Raw genomic sequence first — 15,941 nt, forward strand, 5'->3', positions numbered from 1 at the left:
AGAAGGAGAAGAAGGAGGAGAAGGAGTAGAAAGAGGTTCCTGGTCTCTTCTGCTCCTGCAGCATCCCTCAGCCTCTTCGGGCATCGACCCCTCGGCCGGGGTCTGTTGGGTTTACGCACCGGGACCATGATCCGGATCTGCTCCAGAGTTCCATCCGAAGGTTAGAGACGGAGAGGAGAACCCAGAAGCAGAGAGAGAGAACCGGACTCGACCCAGAGATCTGTGACTGCTCTGCCCGGAGGAGGCTGAACAGACCCGGGATCAGAGGCGGACACACGACCGGGACTCCACCGGGACCATGATCAGGATCTTCCCGGATTTCAGCGTCCAGGTGACGGCCTCGGCGGCCGGAGGACCGGGCGGCGGCGGCGGGATGGGGACCGGACCCCCGGTGGGTCGGCTGCCGGGCCCGGGAGCCTCGAACGGGAGCCCGCAGGGGGTCCAGGGTCTCACCGGCTACCAGCAAAGGTACGTGGAGCTGCGGGAACCGACCTGTGGCGTGTGGGGGGGGAATGAAGCAAAGTGCAGCAAATACTTGCTTCTGCTGAAAAGTGATTTTGCAATGTTTTTATTTATCTTTTCTATATTGAACCTTATTTGAGGTTCATTTTAAGGCATCTCTATCTCAGTGGAAACCCTTTTTTAAAAAATATTTATTTTTGAATTGATGCTCAGGTTGTGTTCATCAGTTTTTATTTTAATATCAAAGCTTTAAAAATCATCCGTCCCCTCAGAAAGCTCCAGAGTCAAACTGGACCACAACTGGAATTTCACAAAAATGGCTCTTTTGCTCTTTTGCTCTTTTTCATTTCCAAGTTTTCTGATAAACCAAAAAGCTGCTGAAGCTGCAGGAGAATTAAATTTAGTTTCCACAGTTTTGGGTTTTTCTGTTTTGAAAGCAAGTTTTATAAAAAATAGTGTCAGGTGGAGAGAAGAGGATGAATCCGTTCGAGGTCGTTCAGTGGAAACAGAGAACTGAGGTCCAGGTAATTCAGAGGGAAAATCATGATCGAGCTTTTTCTAATTCACTGGAAACAAAAAGACGTAATTTATCGTGAACGTTGAATTATCTCAGAGCCGCGGCTCCTCAGGTCCAACCTGCTTTCTGCTCCGCTCCATCCATCCCCCTGTTGTTCCCCTATACCCCCCCACACTGTGAATCTAAATGATTACCCCCCCTGTCCGGCTGCTCAGTCATGTTGTTTTTTCTAATCATCTGGAGCAGTGGGGGGGCCAAACACACACACACACACACACTATTTTTCGTTTTACTTGGGAGCAAAACTCTTCGTATTCTGGAGTGTAGCTGTATGTGCGTGTGTGTGTGTGTGTGTGTGTTTGTGTGTGTGTGTGTGTGTGTGTGTGTGTGTGTGTGTGTAGTCTCGAAGCTGTGGGGAGCAAACAGAAGGTAAATCACAGCCGGGGCCTCACAGAGCGTCTCTGAGCTCTGAAGCAACAAATAAAGAGACTGAGGCCGTATTGTTATTTAAAGCAGAGCTCATGGGCACCGGACTGTGTGTGTGTGTGTGTGTGTGTGTGTCTGTGTGTGTGTGTGTGTGTCTGTGTGTTTGGGGGGGGGCAGGATGAGATCAGAGCTCTGACACCTTCTCAGATCTTCATCCTGTCGTCATCTGGCAGCTGGGGACCCCGCGGAACCCCTCCAGGACCCGTTGAGAACTGAGGGTTCCATCGACCGCGGAGACTCGTCCCGTCCGATCTTTAGAGAAAAGGCTTCTCCTCTTCGTCGCCCTCTTCCTCTCTCTGTAGTGCGTAGTGCTTCCCCCAGCAAACAGCTGGGAGCTAATATGTTTATACATCACGCTCCATTATCCACGTCGCCTCCGTTCGGCTGCTCCCGGTGAGCAGAGCTGAGCCGTAGAGCGAAGGAGCCGAACCTCGTCCGGGTGTCTCCGTCGCTGCTCGGATTCAAACCTGAAGCATCTTTCAGCTTCACTTTGGTTTTATCCCCTAAATCTAAAATCCCCTGAAGCCTCTGAGGTGACGTCAGTGCAGCTCAGGGGTCAAACCCGTGACCTTTCAGCTGTCACTCTCCCATGTGACCAAACAGAACGCTGCTGTTTGAATGTTCCCGACTCTTCATGCGGCGTAAAAACAACCCGTGTGTTTCAACTCACTTTGGATTTGAAACCGTGTTTGTAACCTGGGAATTTTTTTACATTACATTACATTAAATTACATTCAGCTGATGCTTTTATCCAAAGCGACTCACAATAAGTGCATTCAAGAATCAAGAAAGTACAATTTCTTCAAAAATAAAGCAAAACTACAAAGTGCCGTTTAAGTGCTACTCAATTGTTAGTTTCAGCCGTGATTTCCCGCCACAGCACAGCGCCTGTAACCCGGTGTTTGTGTGGAGAATACCCAGCATGCCTTTGACCTTGAGAGGTCATTGCTATAGAGAGAGAAGGTTTCCAGCTCTCAGGGTTAATCACACAGCACAATGATCAGGCTACACCGAATTATACATCAAGAAAAAAAGGAGGAATTTAAATAAACGTAGGGAAGAGAAGGAAGAAGGAGAAGGAGAAGCAGGTGTTGGTTTGTGTTGCAGGATAATGAGCCGTCACCGACATGCACACACACACCGAGAACCTGCAGGAACACAACACGTGCGCTGGCCTGGAATGAGACAATGAGAAGCATCGTTACATGTTTCTGAGTTTTGTTCAATTTTTCAGACTCGATTTCACGCAAAAAAACTGGAAAAATAACAGCGACGCCAAAAGTTAAATTCTGATTTCTGAAAATGTGAAGGGAGACATTTTCTGTGATGTGTTTATTATGACACTGAAGGGTGGAGAGAGTGTGTGTGTGTGTTAGTGTGTGTGTGTGTGCGTGCGCGCGTGCATGTGATTTACAGGACAAGCAGCCAAATAAATCACCCGTCAACCCGCGTGCACGCTGGGAGGTGACGGTTGTTTTGTGATGGTTAAAAATTGGAATTGTGGAAAAAGGAAGAGGGAGATTTAAATAAAAAATAAACACACGCACACACACACGCAGACACACACTCACGCAACTGAGTGTTGTTGTTCACCGGGGCTGGAGGAGACACGCCGGGGACGCGAGGTGTCCTGTGTGTCCTCCTGTCAGCACCGACCCACCGGAGGGACTCTGCCCGGCCAGGGGACCGTTACCGGGACCGGGACCGGGACCGGGATGTAACGGGCTGCCCCCCCCCCCCCCCCCCAACCCCCCCAGGAGCGTGCAGGAGATTCCTCTGGACCGGACCAGGCGACACAGCGGGACCTGAGAGGATTCCTCCCCGGGTTCCCCCCCACTCCGCCCGGCATGCCCCAGCTGCTGCAGCCCGGTCCCTGCCCGGTGCGTGCACGCGCCTGAGACGAGCAGGAGGCGCATGCACGGCACGGCACGGCACGGCACGGCACGCTCATCACATGCACACACACACACGGACACACACACACACATGCGGACATGGCTTTGTCTTAACACACGGACCATGACGCATTGCTGTCGCGGCTCCTCCGCGTAGAGCCGAGCCGAGCCGAGCCGAGCCAGGAGGGGGGGGCTGGGGGGGGGGAGCGAGGACCACCGGATCGCGCAGGAAGATGGCGCCCACCAAGCCCAGCATCCCGCAGGACCCGACGCGCAGAGAACGGTAACCCTCCGTCCATGCGCGTGCACGCGGCCCCGGAGCGCAGCGGCCCCCCGCGGCGCCTGCGCGTGTCCGTGCGCGTGAGCCCGGAGGACCGCTGCTGCCCGTGCGTGTGCCTGGGTGTGTGTCTGTCTGTGTGTGTGTGTGTGTGTGTGTGTGTGTGTGTGTGTGTGTGTGTGTGTGTGTGCGTGTGGCTGGGTAACAGGTCGCTTGTCACCTTCTGTGGTGCGCGTGCACGCTGGCAAGCCGTGCAGTGTGTTCCGAAGCAAGAGGTGCGTGTGTGTGCGTTTGTGTGTTTGTGCCACTGTTTGTGTGTGTGTGTGCCTGCGTCGAGAAAACGTGCAGCCATCGGTGACAAGCGTGCGTGTGTGTGTGTGTGTGCGTGTGTGTGTGTGTGCGTGTGTGTGTGTGTGCGTGTGTGTGTGTGTGTGTGTGTGTGCAGGTCATGACCTCAGCGCCTCTCATCAGCTTTAATGTGAAATATGAAGAATTGTGTTTTTGTGCATCAACATGTTTTCAGTGGATCAACTGGTGGATTTCAACCCACGACGTGTATCACCATAGAGACGAGGATGTGTTCTACTGGTGGTGTGGAGCCTGTTCACAGTGTGTGTGTCTGTGTCTGTGTGTGTGTGTGTGTGTGTGTTCCATTCTACATTAGACACACACACTCCTTCACCTGTTGATTGACAGGCAGATTGGTCCCAGTTCTCCTCTCGTGTGATTTGTATTTATTGATCATTGATGGGTGTGTATTGGAAGCGCACGTCACATGCACGCTGTTGCGTTGTGTTGTCTGAATGAAAAGCTGCTGGAAGCTGGAATCGTTTGCTCGCACTCGACGTGCAACACTGACTCTATTCTATTTGTGTGTTTACAGATTTAAAGCCTTGTTGATTTAGAGAGAGAACTAAGAGAACTGGATGATTTGTATATTTTGTCCTTTGTGACGTGTGGATTTTATTAACTATTCCTTTTTATTCTCTTCTACTCACACTTATTTTTAGTAGAATAATAATTTAAAGGAGAACATTATTTTTATTTCATGTTGTGGAAAGATTATATTTTAGTCTATTGTTGTCGTCGTTTCACTGAACTGACAGAAGCTGTAACTTTATTTTAAATGTTTATGCTGCATTCGATCCACTTCTGTTTCAGTCATTGATCCCTGTTCTATTCTGTTCTATTCTGTTCTATTCTGTTCTATTCTGTTCTATTCTGTTCTATTTTCTTCTATTCTACGGTGGCGTTTGTATTATATTTAAAGTGGTGGAATAATTTCCACTCTGGTATTATTTTCCTTCTCGACTTTAGGGATGAAAAGCGACCGAGTGTAAAACACTATTCTTCTCTGGTAGTTGTGTAGCAGCAGTGATGTCGAGTGTCGTCGTGCTGCGGAGATGAAATAAGCAGTTTATTACAGTTGTGTTGTGATTGTGCGTCTTCTTCTCGAGCAGTAACGTGTGACTCTCCATGTGATGATGAGTCGTATTTGTCTCTTGTCGTATCTTTGTCTCCTGGACTCTGACGTCCGTCACTTGGTGAATATGTGAATATTCAGGAAAGTTCTCTGATAATTATGTTGGACTTCGGCGATGCTGCAGTTACAGTAATTGGTCAGGATTCAGGTGTGTGTGTGTGTGTGTGTGTGTGTGTGTGTGTGTGTGTCAGTAAATAGTGAAACCAGATAAAGCTGAACACCTCAGGAACACACGGCTCATCTCACAGCTGCTGTGATGACGAATAATATATTTTTTTATATATATTAATATCTACACACACCGGAATCTCCTCGTCTTCGTCTTCTACGTGTGCGGCTCCTCTTCTTCATCCTGAGACGTTTGCGTTCTTCCACTTTCACATTTTCCTGCTGTTTCCTCACATGGACTCACTCTGATATTTTACTTTGACAAGTTCCAGCTTTCAGTCCAGATGTGAAAACAGCTGTAGTGTCCTGACTCAACTGTGGCGTTCAATATTTGTGTGATTATTTTTTTCTTGATCACAAAAAAATACACTGAGGAAGATTCTGTTTCCTGTTCAGACTTGAACTTGTCACAACTTCCTGTTGAGAAACAAACAGAGAAACAAGAGACATGTTGTGAGCATTTGACTTATGTTTTCATATTTAAAGCATTAATCTGAAACCTGAACAACCTCATCCCAGCGCTACACGCGTTATTACCTCGTGAGCGCCCAGCAGCCGACGACTGGAAGAGTCAAAGGTGTCGGGTCAGTGCTGAGCAGCAGATTAACAGCCGGCTATTTGCATACGTGTTCTGTTAGAGAGCAGCGAGCGGGCGGGGGGGGTCGGAGGTCAAACCTATAGAGCTGAAATTACACTTCACCGCTGTCCAGCCGTCACTTCCACTGCCGCCAGGAGCTTTTATCCTTTAATTTGTCCCGAGGCGAGGAGGCAGGAAGCTGCGACCCGACAGGAGGAAGTCGGATCCACGCTGTCGAGAGAGAGAGAGAGAGAGAGAGAGAGAGAGAGAGAGAGAGAGAGAGAGAGAGAGAGAGAGAGAGAGAGAGACTTGTTATCTGATATTAACTCGGCCTCGCTGCTCACCTGCCTCCAGAGGAAATCCAGAGATTCCACAGATCCAAGGTGAAGCTGGTTCCCGTCTCTCAGGATCCTGGAGGAGACCAGGAGCCGTCATGGTTCTGGTGGATCTACGTCATGGTTCTGGTGGATCTACGTCAGGTCCACACGGAAGTAGATCATCTGCAAATCAAACTTCTACTGCTGAGTTTCTGCCTCATGTCCAAACTGCGTATTTAAGTTTTTCAAAGGGCAGATTTTTAGTTTTTAAACTCTGGTTTTGATGCATCTGTGTACATCAGGAAACGATGATGTCACAGTTGCTTTGTCGCCCCCTACTGACCGGGAATGATTGTTGAGCATTTGTCGTCGCTAGTTGAGATTTTGTAAAACGAAAGTTGTGTGGACTGAGATTATTTTTTAAACAAAAGTGGAAAAATATCTTTTCAACTTAATATCTGCAGTAGCGTAGACGAGGCCTTAATGACCACGTGTGACTGCAGAGGGCGCTGTTGCTCAGTAAAAGTGAGGTAGTGTAGCTTTAAAGCCAAATAAACAAATAAACATCATCACTACTATTGGAAATAAAACCCCCAAAAAACAAGCAAACTTCAAAGATATTAAAAGGTCATTTTCTGAAATATAAATGGCGATAATGTGCTGGTTTTGCATATGAGCATTTTCTGGCTCTTTCAAATCTAGTTAATATTGAGTTAAGTTGTGTTTAAGTGAATGAAAAGATGTTAAACTTAATGTGGGAAGAAGACGAGAGGAAAACCCTTCCTTCCTCTAACGCATCATCACGTTAGTTTCCCGCTGAACCTCAAACTTCCAACGATGAACTTAGAGTTTCATCAAATAACTTATTGTTCTGCATCAGCCGGTGAAACCCCCCCGACGTGTCCTGGAATGAGTCTTCAGAGCAGCTTCCTGTTTGTAACGGCATCATCTCTCAGGGAAAAAACGTGATTAAATGTTTTATTGTGATGGATGAAGTCTCTGCAGCAGGTCTCCAGTCGCTTGGAGGCGATTCTCACCGAGAGCAACAGAGAGCAGCGGCTGAAGCCAGGAGATCAATCTGGAAACCGATGCTTTGTTTAGGCAATAAACTGCACAAATTTGTAGGTGATCCATCTATTAATTTTCTTCATTATCCATCCATCTTCTCCTCCTACCGACCCCTCCATTCGCTCGCCATTTACTCCCTTCTTCCCACATCCATCCATCCATCCCTCGCTCCATCCATCCAGCAGTGTGTGTTTCTGCTAAAAGCCGTCAAGCAGCGCCGGCGTTTTGGCTGAGCTGCTGTTTGTGGATCTATTTCTGGGAGCATTTCAGCGCCGATAGGCATCTGGAGGAGACCAAATTAATTTCCAGGGGCAGAGGGAGGGAGAGGAAGAGAGAGAGAGAGAGAGGGTGGAGGGGGGAGGGAGGTGGGGGGGTGATGGAAGGAGGACAGACTTCATAGCCGACTGCACAAGTGCTTCCACTATCAGTACACTACACTGGGACTGGAGAGGGAGATGATGGAGAGATGATGGAGAGATGATGGAGAGGACGACTGGACGAGGGAGAGACGGAGGAAGGGAGAGGGGGAACGTGCGCTGGGAGGAGGATTAAAAAAACGGAGAGGAAGAAAAAAAGGAGGAGAAATGATATCGTGAAAGTCAGGGTGTGGGTTGAAATGGAGTCAAAGGGAGGGAGGGATGAAAGAAAAAAGGAGGAAAAGCAAAGAGGAGAGATGAGAGATTTGGATATGATTGGTCTGGCAGAGAGACAGACACACGGTGGATATAGATATGATTTAAACATGACTTAGTCCGGCTTTAATTCAATTAAGACGTACAAATTCCTAAAGTACATTTTGCAAGAACAAAAAAACGAGTGTGGGAGCAGAATGAAGAACGATGCTTCGGGTTCGAGTTTCTGATGAGAAGGAAACAGTCTGAGTTTCATGAAGCAGCTTCCGATGCCACAGCGAGAACAGCCGTTAGTGAAAGTCTTCTAACCAACGAGGATCCACACAGGACCTCTAGAGGCTCCACCCCTCACGCCGCTTTCCACTTCCTGATTTTACCTCCAAGCTCGTTTCTGCAAAACGTGAACTACAACGTTGTTGGCGTGCTAAGTGGTTGCTATGGCTCTACAGGAAGTTGCTCAGGTGTTCTGACGGGTATTGGGTAATCACGCGGTGGGTTTCCCGGGTGTGAGTGGAACGCAGTCACTGTTCATATCACAAGATCCAGAAGAGCTAGAACAATTAGAGACTATTTTATTGTTCATGGATTTGTTTTTTGGTCAGATGTGAAAATCGTTTGTTTTTTAATCGTAGACTGTTTATTAAATGTATGAAGGCACCGTATTTATTGGGGGAGTGGATGCCGCAGTCTGATTGACAGCTAGTATCATCCAATGGGTGCAGGTAGCAGGTGGAAGTGGGTGTGTCCTTGAGCTCTCAGCCAGGCTCCACCCCCTGCTCCTCCAAATATGGTTACTACTCCAGTAAAGGAATAAACATATTATATGTATTATATTTAGGGCTGGGCAAGTTTACTCGTTTTAATCGAGTTAACTCAAGTGATGAGTTAACTCGATTAATTATTTTATCTCGCATTAACTTAGGTTTGATCATTTATTGTTTTATTGTGAAAGTCAGGCTTTTATTTTGTGAAAGTCTGTTGCTGACTGCTGCAGAACAGGAAAAAAGAAAATAATTGGCGGATAAACAATCGAGTTAACTCATCACTTGAGTTAACTCGATTAAAACGAGTTAACTTGCCCAGCCCTAATTATATTTAATATACAGCAATGCCACCTTTTTCAAAAATAAAACCTTTCAACATTTCTACATTACCACATTTATATATTTTGACCATTTAAATCTCGAAGTATTAAAATGTACGATAAATGATCTCCCATTCAAACAGCTCAACGTGCTTCTCGTAAAATATCAAAACAAAACATTCACGGTGGAAAAATATTTAGTCAAACAAAAAAATGAAAATAAGAAATACAAGAGTAAAGGTTACAGTGATGATGTAACGAATCCGTCATGTGACCGTATCCCGCGTTGTGATTGGTCCTCTGCAGAGACGACCGGCTGAGTGAGAGACAGAGCGGAGAGGCGGACAGAGAGAGAGAGAGAGAGAGAGAGAGAGAGAGAGAGAGAGAGAGAGAGAGAGAGAGAGTGAGAGTGAGAGAGAGAGAGAGTCTGTGGTGGCGGTTGTGTTGGCGAACTTTCAGGAACAACAGAAAAACCACAAAGTTGGCTTTGTCTCCAACCCCCCCCCCCTCTCATTTCCTCTCCCCTCCCCCCCCCAGGGGTGAAACAACATAATAAAACGTCCCATTACCCTGTTCCGATGAGCGAGAGACATAGAGACTGTGAGAGAGAGAGAGAGAGAGAGGGGGGGGGGGGGGCTGTGTGAGGCTTTGGCAGCGTGTTGTGTTGTGTTGTGTTGTCGGTTCGGGGGGGGGGTTGTGTGGAGCAGCCAGATCCTGACATGTTGTTAGGAAACAGCTCGAGAAGCTGAAACAGCCACGAAGAAGAAGAAGAAGAAGAAGAAGAAGAAGAAGAAGAAGAAGAAGAAGAAGAAGAAGAAGAAGAAGAAGAAGAAGAAGGACTCGTGACTCGTGACTCGTGAGGTTTGGTCTCGGACTCGGAGTTCGGTCGCTCGTCCCTCGGTGATTTCACCTGATTGCTTCTGTCCCGACATGTAAACGTTGTGTTTTCAGACAGGAAGAGAGGAATGCGTCTGGAGTTGATGTCTGAGTGAAAATTGCTTTTTCTTTTCAAACTGAATTTACATTTTTCTTTGGAAAAAGGAAATGCATAAGAAATGTCTCCGGCCGGCAATTCAGCCTCGGCAGCAGCAGCAGTTTGTTCGTTGTTACCAAATAACAATGTGTGAATTCTCCGCACGCCGCACGCCGCTCTGACACGGACGCTGGTTTTGTCCCAGATGGAGAAATGTATGAAAATGTAAATGATGCTGCACACGGCTGGAGCATTTTTCAGGGGCTGGAAAGTCGCACAAACATGTTGTTAGGAACGTTTTCTTGATTTTTGCATAAACAAATGTTGTTGTTTTTTTTCCTGTTAGCAGCTTTTCAACCTGGAAGCTTTTTCTCAAACCTTTGTTTCCTCCGTGGCTCGAGTTTAATGTTCCTCTGGAAGCTTCGTCTCATTATGAGACTTCTTCAGATCCGTCAGGGACTAGAAACAGAAGAGAAGTCGAAGGTGGATCCATGTTGTTCTTGTTTTTCACTTAAAAGGAAAGAAACCAAACGTTCTGGTCATGTGACGTTCCACCATCAGAGGCTCAGGAACATCTTCTGTTCTCCTCGTCAGACGTTCCCTCATTTGGCTCGAAACCTTTTCAACACATTCCCACAAAATCTTTCATAGTTGATTAACCCCTGAGAGGAGCCTCTATAAACTCTATGAAGCTATTGAAGGAGTTCACCGACAGGAACCTACAACTCGCAGAACCTCCTCAATGGAAACTAAGATCTCCTGTAACTAGGGTTGCAAAATTCTGGGAATATTCAAAGTTGGAAACTTTCCATGGGAATTAACGGGAATTAACTGGAAATGTTGTGGGTAATTTATACTAACTGTATTTACCTTGTCATATACAGACATAAATATAAACATTTTGTTGTGTCATAGGCTGATTTGAGTCCTGAGGAAACTTTGGGCACTTGACTATATGCTTCTGCATCGTTGTGTCATTCTTAACATAGGTCTTTGCACAGTATTTGCAAATGTACACAGCCTTTCCTTCTACATTGGATGAGGTGAAATGTCTCCACACATGAGAGAGTGCACGTGGCATTGTTCTGTAGAATAAGATGAGAAAAAAGTTTGTAAAAAAACACTAATGCAATGCCAGAGATATAAATAGTTAGCCAAACAATTGGAATCGTCTGTGAAAATATTTTACAATTGATGGATAAATGAATGGAAATAGTCTAGATGAACAGATGAACAATCCTCAATCAGCATGCTAATATATTTTCCCAGTAATATCATGGAAACTTACCTGACTAGTCCTTCACTCTACAGCAGGCCTCAGTAGCCCTGCTGTAGAGTGAAGCATGCTGGGAGTTATCTGTGCATGTGATGGAAGAATGACCAGTGGAGGGTTGAAACTCAACGTTCCATACATCTTTAAAATAGAGTTTTGAATGATGTTTTTATTGCTCAGCGTTTAATTTACGAATTTTATTTTTTTTCAAAATTCCCGAGCTAAACTTCCCATGGAAAGTTTCCGGAAAGTTTCCGGAAATTTACTGGAAACTTTTCGCCCCTTTGCAACCCTACCTGTAACCCACTGAACCTTTCAAAGGAACTCTAGAACTTTGTAGTTTACCACAAAAAGTTCTGAAACTTCATGTAGAACCTTCTCGTTAACAATAGAATCTCCACTCGACCCAGGGAACATCTTAATGGACCAGTAGAACCTTTGTAGAAGACAACTAGACATAGAACCTCTTCATGGACGCGTCAACCTTCTAAACGACCTCCAGAACAATGATAGAGTTATGGATTCTTTTTGCTGATTCCATCTGCTCTTTTCACCTGGCAATTTTTTGTTTAAATACTTGTGATTTATTCGCCAAATCGCGTCGCTCTTAATGTGAATAGTCCTCCTCTACCTCTTCTCCTCCTTTCCTCTCCATCCCTCCTCCCCTCCTCCTCTCCTCCTCTCCTCCTCTCCACCCCCCCCCCCACCCCCCCCCCACCTCTCACAGACAGAGGATGTAATCAGCTCAGACCTGCTGACTCAGCAGTTTCACACCTCAGGACCAATATCTACCTGTCCTTGAAAACACACACTTCAATTATACTACTTTAGATTGGTTAAACACACACACACATACTCACACACACACACACAACACACTCACACACACACACAACAAACTCATACACATACACACACACACACACACCCTTTATCCCTTTGCTTTATTACTCTTTCCCAATTTTGTATTATTTCTCTCTCTCTCTTCCTCATTCTTTTGTTGTTCTCTCTCTCTCTCTCTCTCTCTCTCTCTCTCTCTCTCTCTCTCTCTCTCTCCCTCTCTCCCCGGTGACCCCCACCCTGACTCCGATCCTCTCCCTCTCGCCCGGGTTGATGTTAATGGCCTTGCGGAGGGAGAGATGGAGGAGAGATGGAGGGAGGGAGGAGCGAGGGAGGGATGGAGGAGTGCAGCTTGAAGTACGGCTGCTTCAGACTTTGCTGCAGTTGATAGAAAGTCGTGACCTCAACGGGTCAGAATGTGTCGTCTGAGGTCAAAGTTCACCTGAAGTTCAGGAGGATGTCAGAAAAGTGTCGTCTACAAACCTGATTATATTGAAACGTTTACAGAAACTTACATTTCTCCTGATCTCATTATCCTTAAATTATCTGAAACACATGAATTTGATTAATAACACATACATGAAGAGGATAAACAGAATTTAGCCTACACAACTGTGTGTGTCTGTGTGTGTGTGTGTGTGTGTCTGTGTGTTATAACCAGGTGCTGTAACGTGTATGTGAAGCAGCTGCTCAAACTGTTGCTTCAACCCCAAGAGGAATTATTTAGAAATTAATTGTGTCCATTTTTCAACACAGGTGTTTTCTCCTGATGTTAATCTGCTGCTCTTCTCTCTCTCTCTCTCTCTCTCTCTCTCTCTCTCTCTCTCTCTCTCTCTCTCTCTCTCTCTCTCTCTCTCTCTCTCTCTCTCTCTCTCTCTCTCTCTCTCCTTCTAAAAGCCACATTCACCACAGCACTCGGTCGCCCGGTGTGACACAGATCTTATTTTAACCCGATCACATTCACACCCGACGACATGACAGCCCCAAAAGTGAAGCCAGAGTGTGTATTAAGCTCCGCCTCCTCCGTGTTAGCAGATGGTAAATTGACCAAACTATAAAAACTCAAAGTAGACGTTTGTCAAAGATGGTTTCTCTCTTTACAGGTCGTTCATGTTCATGATCCATTTGGTTTTAGTTAAGTATAAAAAGTCTGAAGTGTCAACGACAGCTGAGACTGACTCGCCATTGGTTGAGCACGTGTTTGGGGCGTGGCCTGGATATGGCAGCGTTCGTACACGTGATGAAGTGAGGAAGTGGGGACGCGTCGGCCATCTTTATTAAGTGTCTGTGGTCAGGATCCGTCCTGATGCGTCTAACGATCCCGTGAATCCTCTTTTAATGCAGGTGTAGCAGTTTGAAAACAGCCTCATGTTTATTGATGTGTGGCGTCTCATCATATGAAGAAGCATCACTCCTCCTCCTCCTCCTCCTCCTCCTCCTCCTCCTCCTCCTCCTCCTCCTCCTCCTCCTCCTCCTCCTCCTCTGGGTCTCATCTCCTCTCCTCTGCTCTCATTACCTCCTCTTGTCTCCTCCCTGCCCCTGGTCACCTGCTCCTGCCTCTGTAGGGAGGCAGGAGACCCGAGGGGGAAATGATTATTGATTATTCTCTGCTCCACACAGACAGAGAGGAGGAGGAGGTGTGTGTGTGTGTGTGTGTGTCTGTGTGTGTGTGTGTGGGGGGGGTCTCAATCAGAGCACGAGTGCAGCTTTTCACAAAACAGACACAAATAAGTGAAAATAGATAAACGCTGCTGGAAATACTCACCAGAGCAGCACAGATGGATTAATCCGCCACAGAAAGTAGTCCCCAACAAGGTCCATAAGTAATCAGTTATTCTTCAGGTGTTTATATGTAATAAAACATATATTTGTATTATGTAATATGTATTATTAATTTCCCTTGAAGCGCACATCAGATGTTCTTCAGCAGCAAATGAGCTTTTCTTAATTTTCATGAAGCTCTAAAAACTGAGTTATCTTTATCTATTAAAAATTGTTTTCAATTTAATTTACTTTAAATAATATTTTCTTTTGATTGAGTTTATCTGTTTAATTCATGATATATTTTTTACCTTTTAAAATGAGATAAGATTTTTTTTTGTCCACGTTGTCTCTTCTGTTTCTCTTCTCCACGGCTTCATGTGAGCGGTATGAAGTGAGATGGCAGCTCCCTCTCTTTATCTGTGTGGTGTGTGTGTGTGTCTGTGTGCGTGTGTGTCTGTGTGTGTGTGTGTCTGGTGTGCGTGTGTGTGTGTGTGTGTTTGGTGTGCGTGTGTGTGTGAGTGAATGGCGACACGCTGTGAGTACATGGTGACATTTGGGAGAAGACTCGACCTCATGCTGATCAGAGACGAGCGCTCTTCAAAGAGCTGTCAGACACACACACACAGACTCACACACACACAGACACACACACACAGATACACACACACAGACACACACACAGACACACACACACAGACACACACACACACACACAGACACACACACACACACACACACACACACCCACACACACACAGATCACTCTCACACAGGTTTGGGATCAGTCTGGTTCAGAGGTTGTTGGATTAATAATGTCGTTGATGTTATTAATTTATTTGGACCCTTTTAAACCAGTTATTTTAATCTGCACTCACGTTGTGTAGATTTTTGACAACATGATAGTTTTAATTATTTAATACGTATACATAATAATTCATGAATTGAAGCACACGTTTGTTCAGTTCCTTGAGCTGATCTTGTATTAATAAACCATTTGACACTAGTAGTCATATTGTCTCTACACACGTTGAATTTGTTGTATATATTTTTAAGGTTCACACTTAACTTCTTCTCTTTAAATTGAATTTTACTGTCTTCAAGTGTCAGATTTCTCTTATTTAACCAAGTGCAGCTTGAGTTAAGATTGATATTTTTGTTAAGTGACGACTCATTAATATATTTCAGTTCCTTTTCCTGCGTCTGAGCTCCAGTTTTTTCCTTCGAACACACAGTTGCTCTGTGGCCTTTTGCTTCCTGTCGTGGGATCTGAACCAGCAACCTCCGAGATGTGAGAGTCTCTGTCCCCTTCAGGCTAATCAGTCCCCCCCCCCCACACCCCCACCCTGTCATCATTGTTGATGCTGTTGTTGCTGTTCCTCCATGATGGATCTGCTGTGTGTAATTTCATGCAAGTGTCCTCTGGTTATTGATGTCTGTACTTATTCACCCACTTGACTTGTGCCCTTCTGACACACACACACACACACACACACACACACACACACACACACACACACACACACACACACACACACACACACACACACGCCTACAGCCCCTGTCATTAAATGATTTCAGCCATTATGTCCTGCACACACATGCAGGCATTCACATGCACATCGAGCCCACATATACCTGCACATATCAACACACACACACACACACATACACGCTAACACACACACACACAAACCCGTGATGCAGAGGCCAGAGACGGCGCCCTGAATCCTTATTATTTCTCCGTGACCTTATTCCGACGTCACACTGTGAATCCCAATAAAGTTTGGATTTATTCAAACTCTGCAGTGTTTCCTCCTCCAGCTTCAGTTCGTCCGGAAGCAGCAACATGTGAAATAACAAATAACATTAATATTAATAATAGTAACATTTGCTTGTTAAAGTTCCCTCACTGACAAGAGAAGTGTGTTGAAAGTGTCGAGTGACTTTATTTAGTTGTGTAAAGAAACTGAGCAGACCGACCGTCGGCTGCACATGAAGAAATCCCACCTGCGTTGCTTGGCAGTTAAAACATCCGTAAATATTTACCGCCCTCTGCAGGCAGGAAGGATTCAGTTTGAACTTTGCATTTTCCCGTGATAAGCATGTAGTTCTCATCAGGCAGAAC

General features: G+C 45.9%; 1 protein-coding gene across 1 annotated transcript in view; it reads left to right on the top strand.

The window, feature by feature from the left end:
* Nucleotides 1-298: 298 nt before the first annotated feature.
* The window catches only part of LOC133014874 (neuronal PAS domain-containing protein 3), a 231,305-nt gene continuing 215,662 nt past the window's right edge, over nucleotides 299-15,941 (top strand). Inside the window, 1 exon segment of the mRNA XM_061082094.1 lies at nucleotides 299-468. Within this exon segment, the coding sequence (XP_060938077.1) occupies nucleotides 299-468 (170 nt within the window).

This window comes from Limanda limanda, chromosome 12 (genome assembly GCF_963576545.1).
Source record: "Limanda limanda chromosome 12, fLimLim1.1, whole genome shotgun sequence".
In the NCBI taxonomy this organism is placed as follows: domain Eukaryota; kingdom Metazoa; phylum Chordata; class Actinopteri; order Pleuronectiformes; family Pleuronectidae; genus Limanda; species Limanda limanda.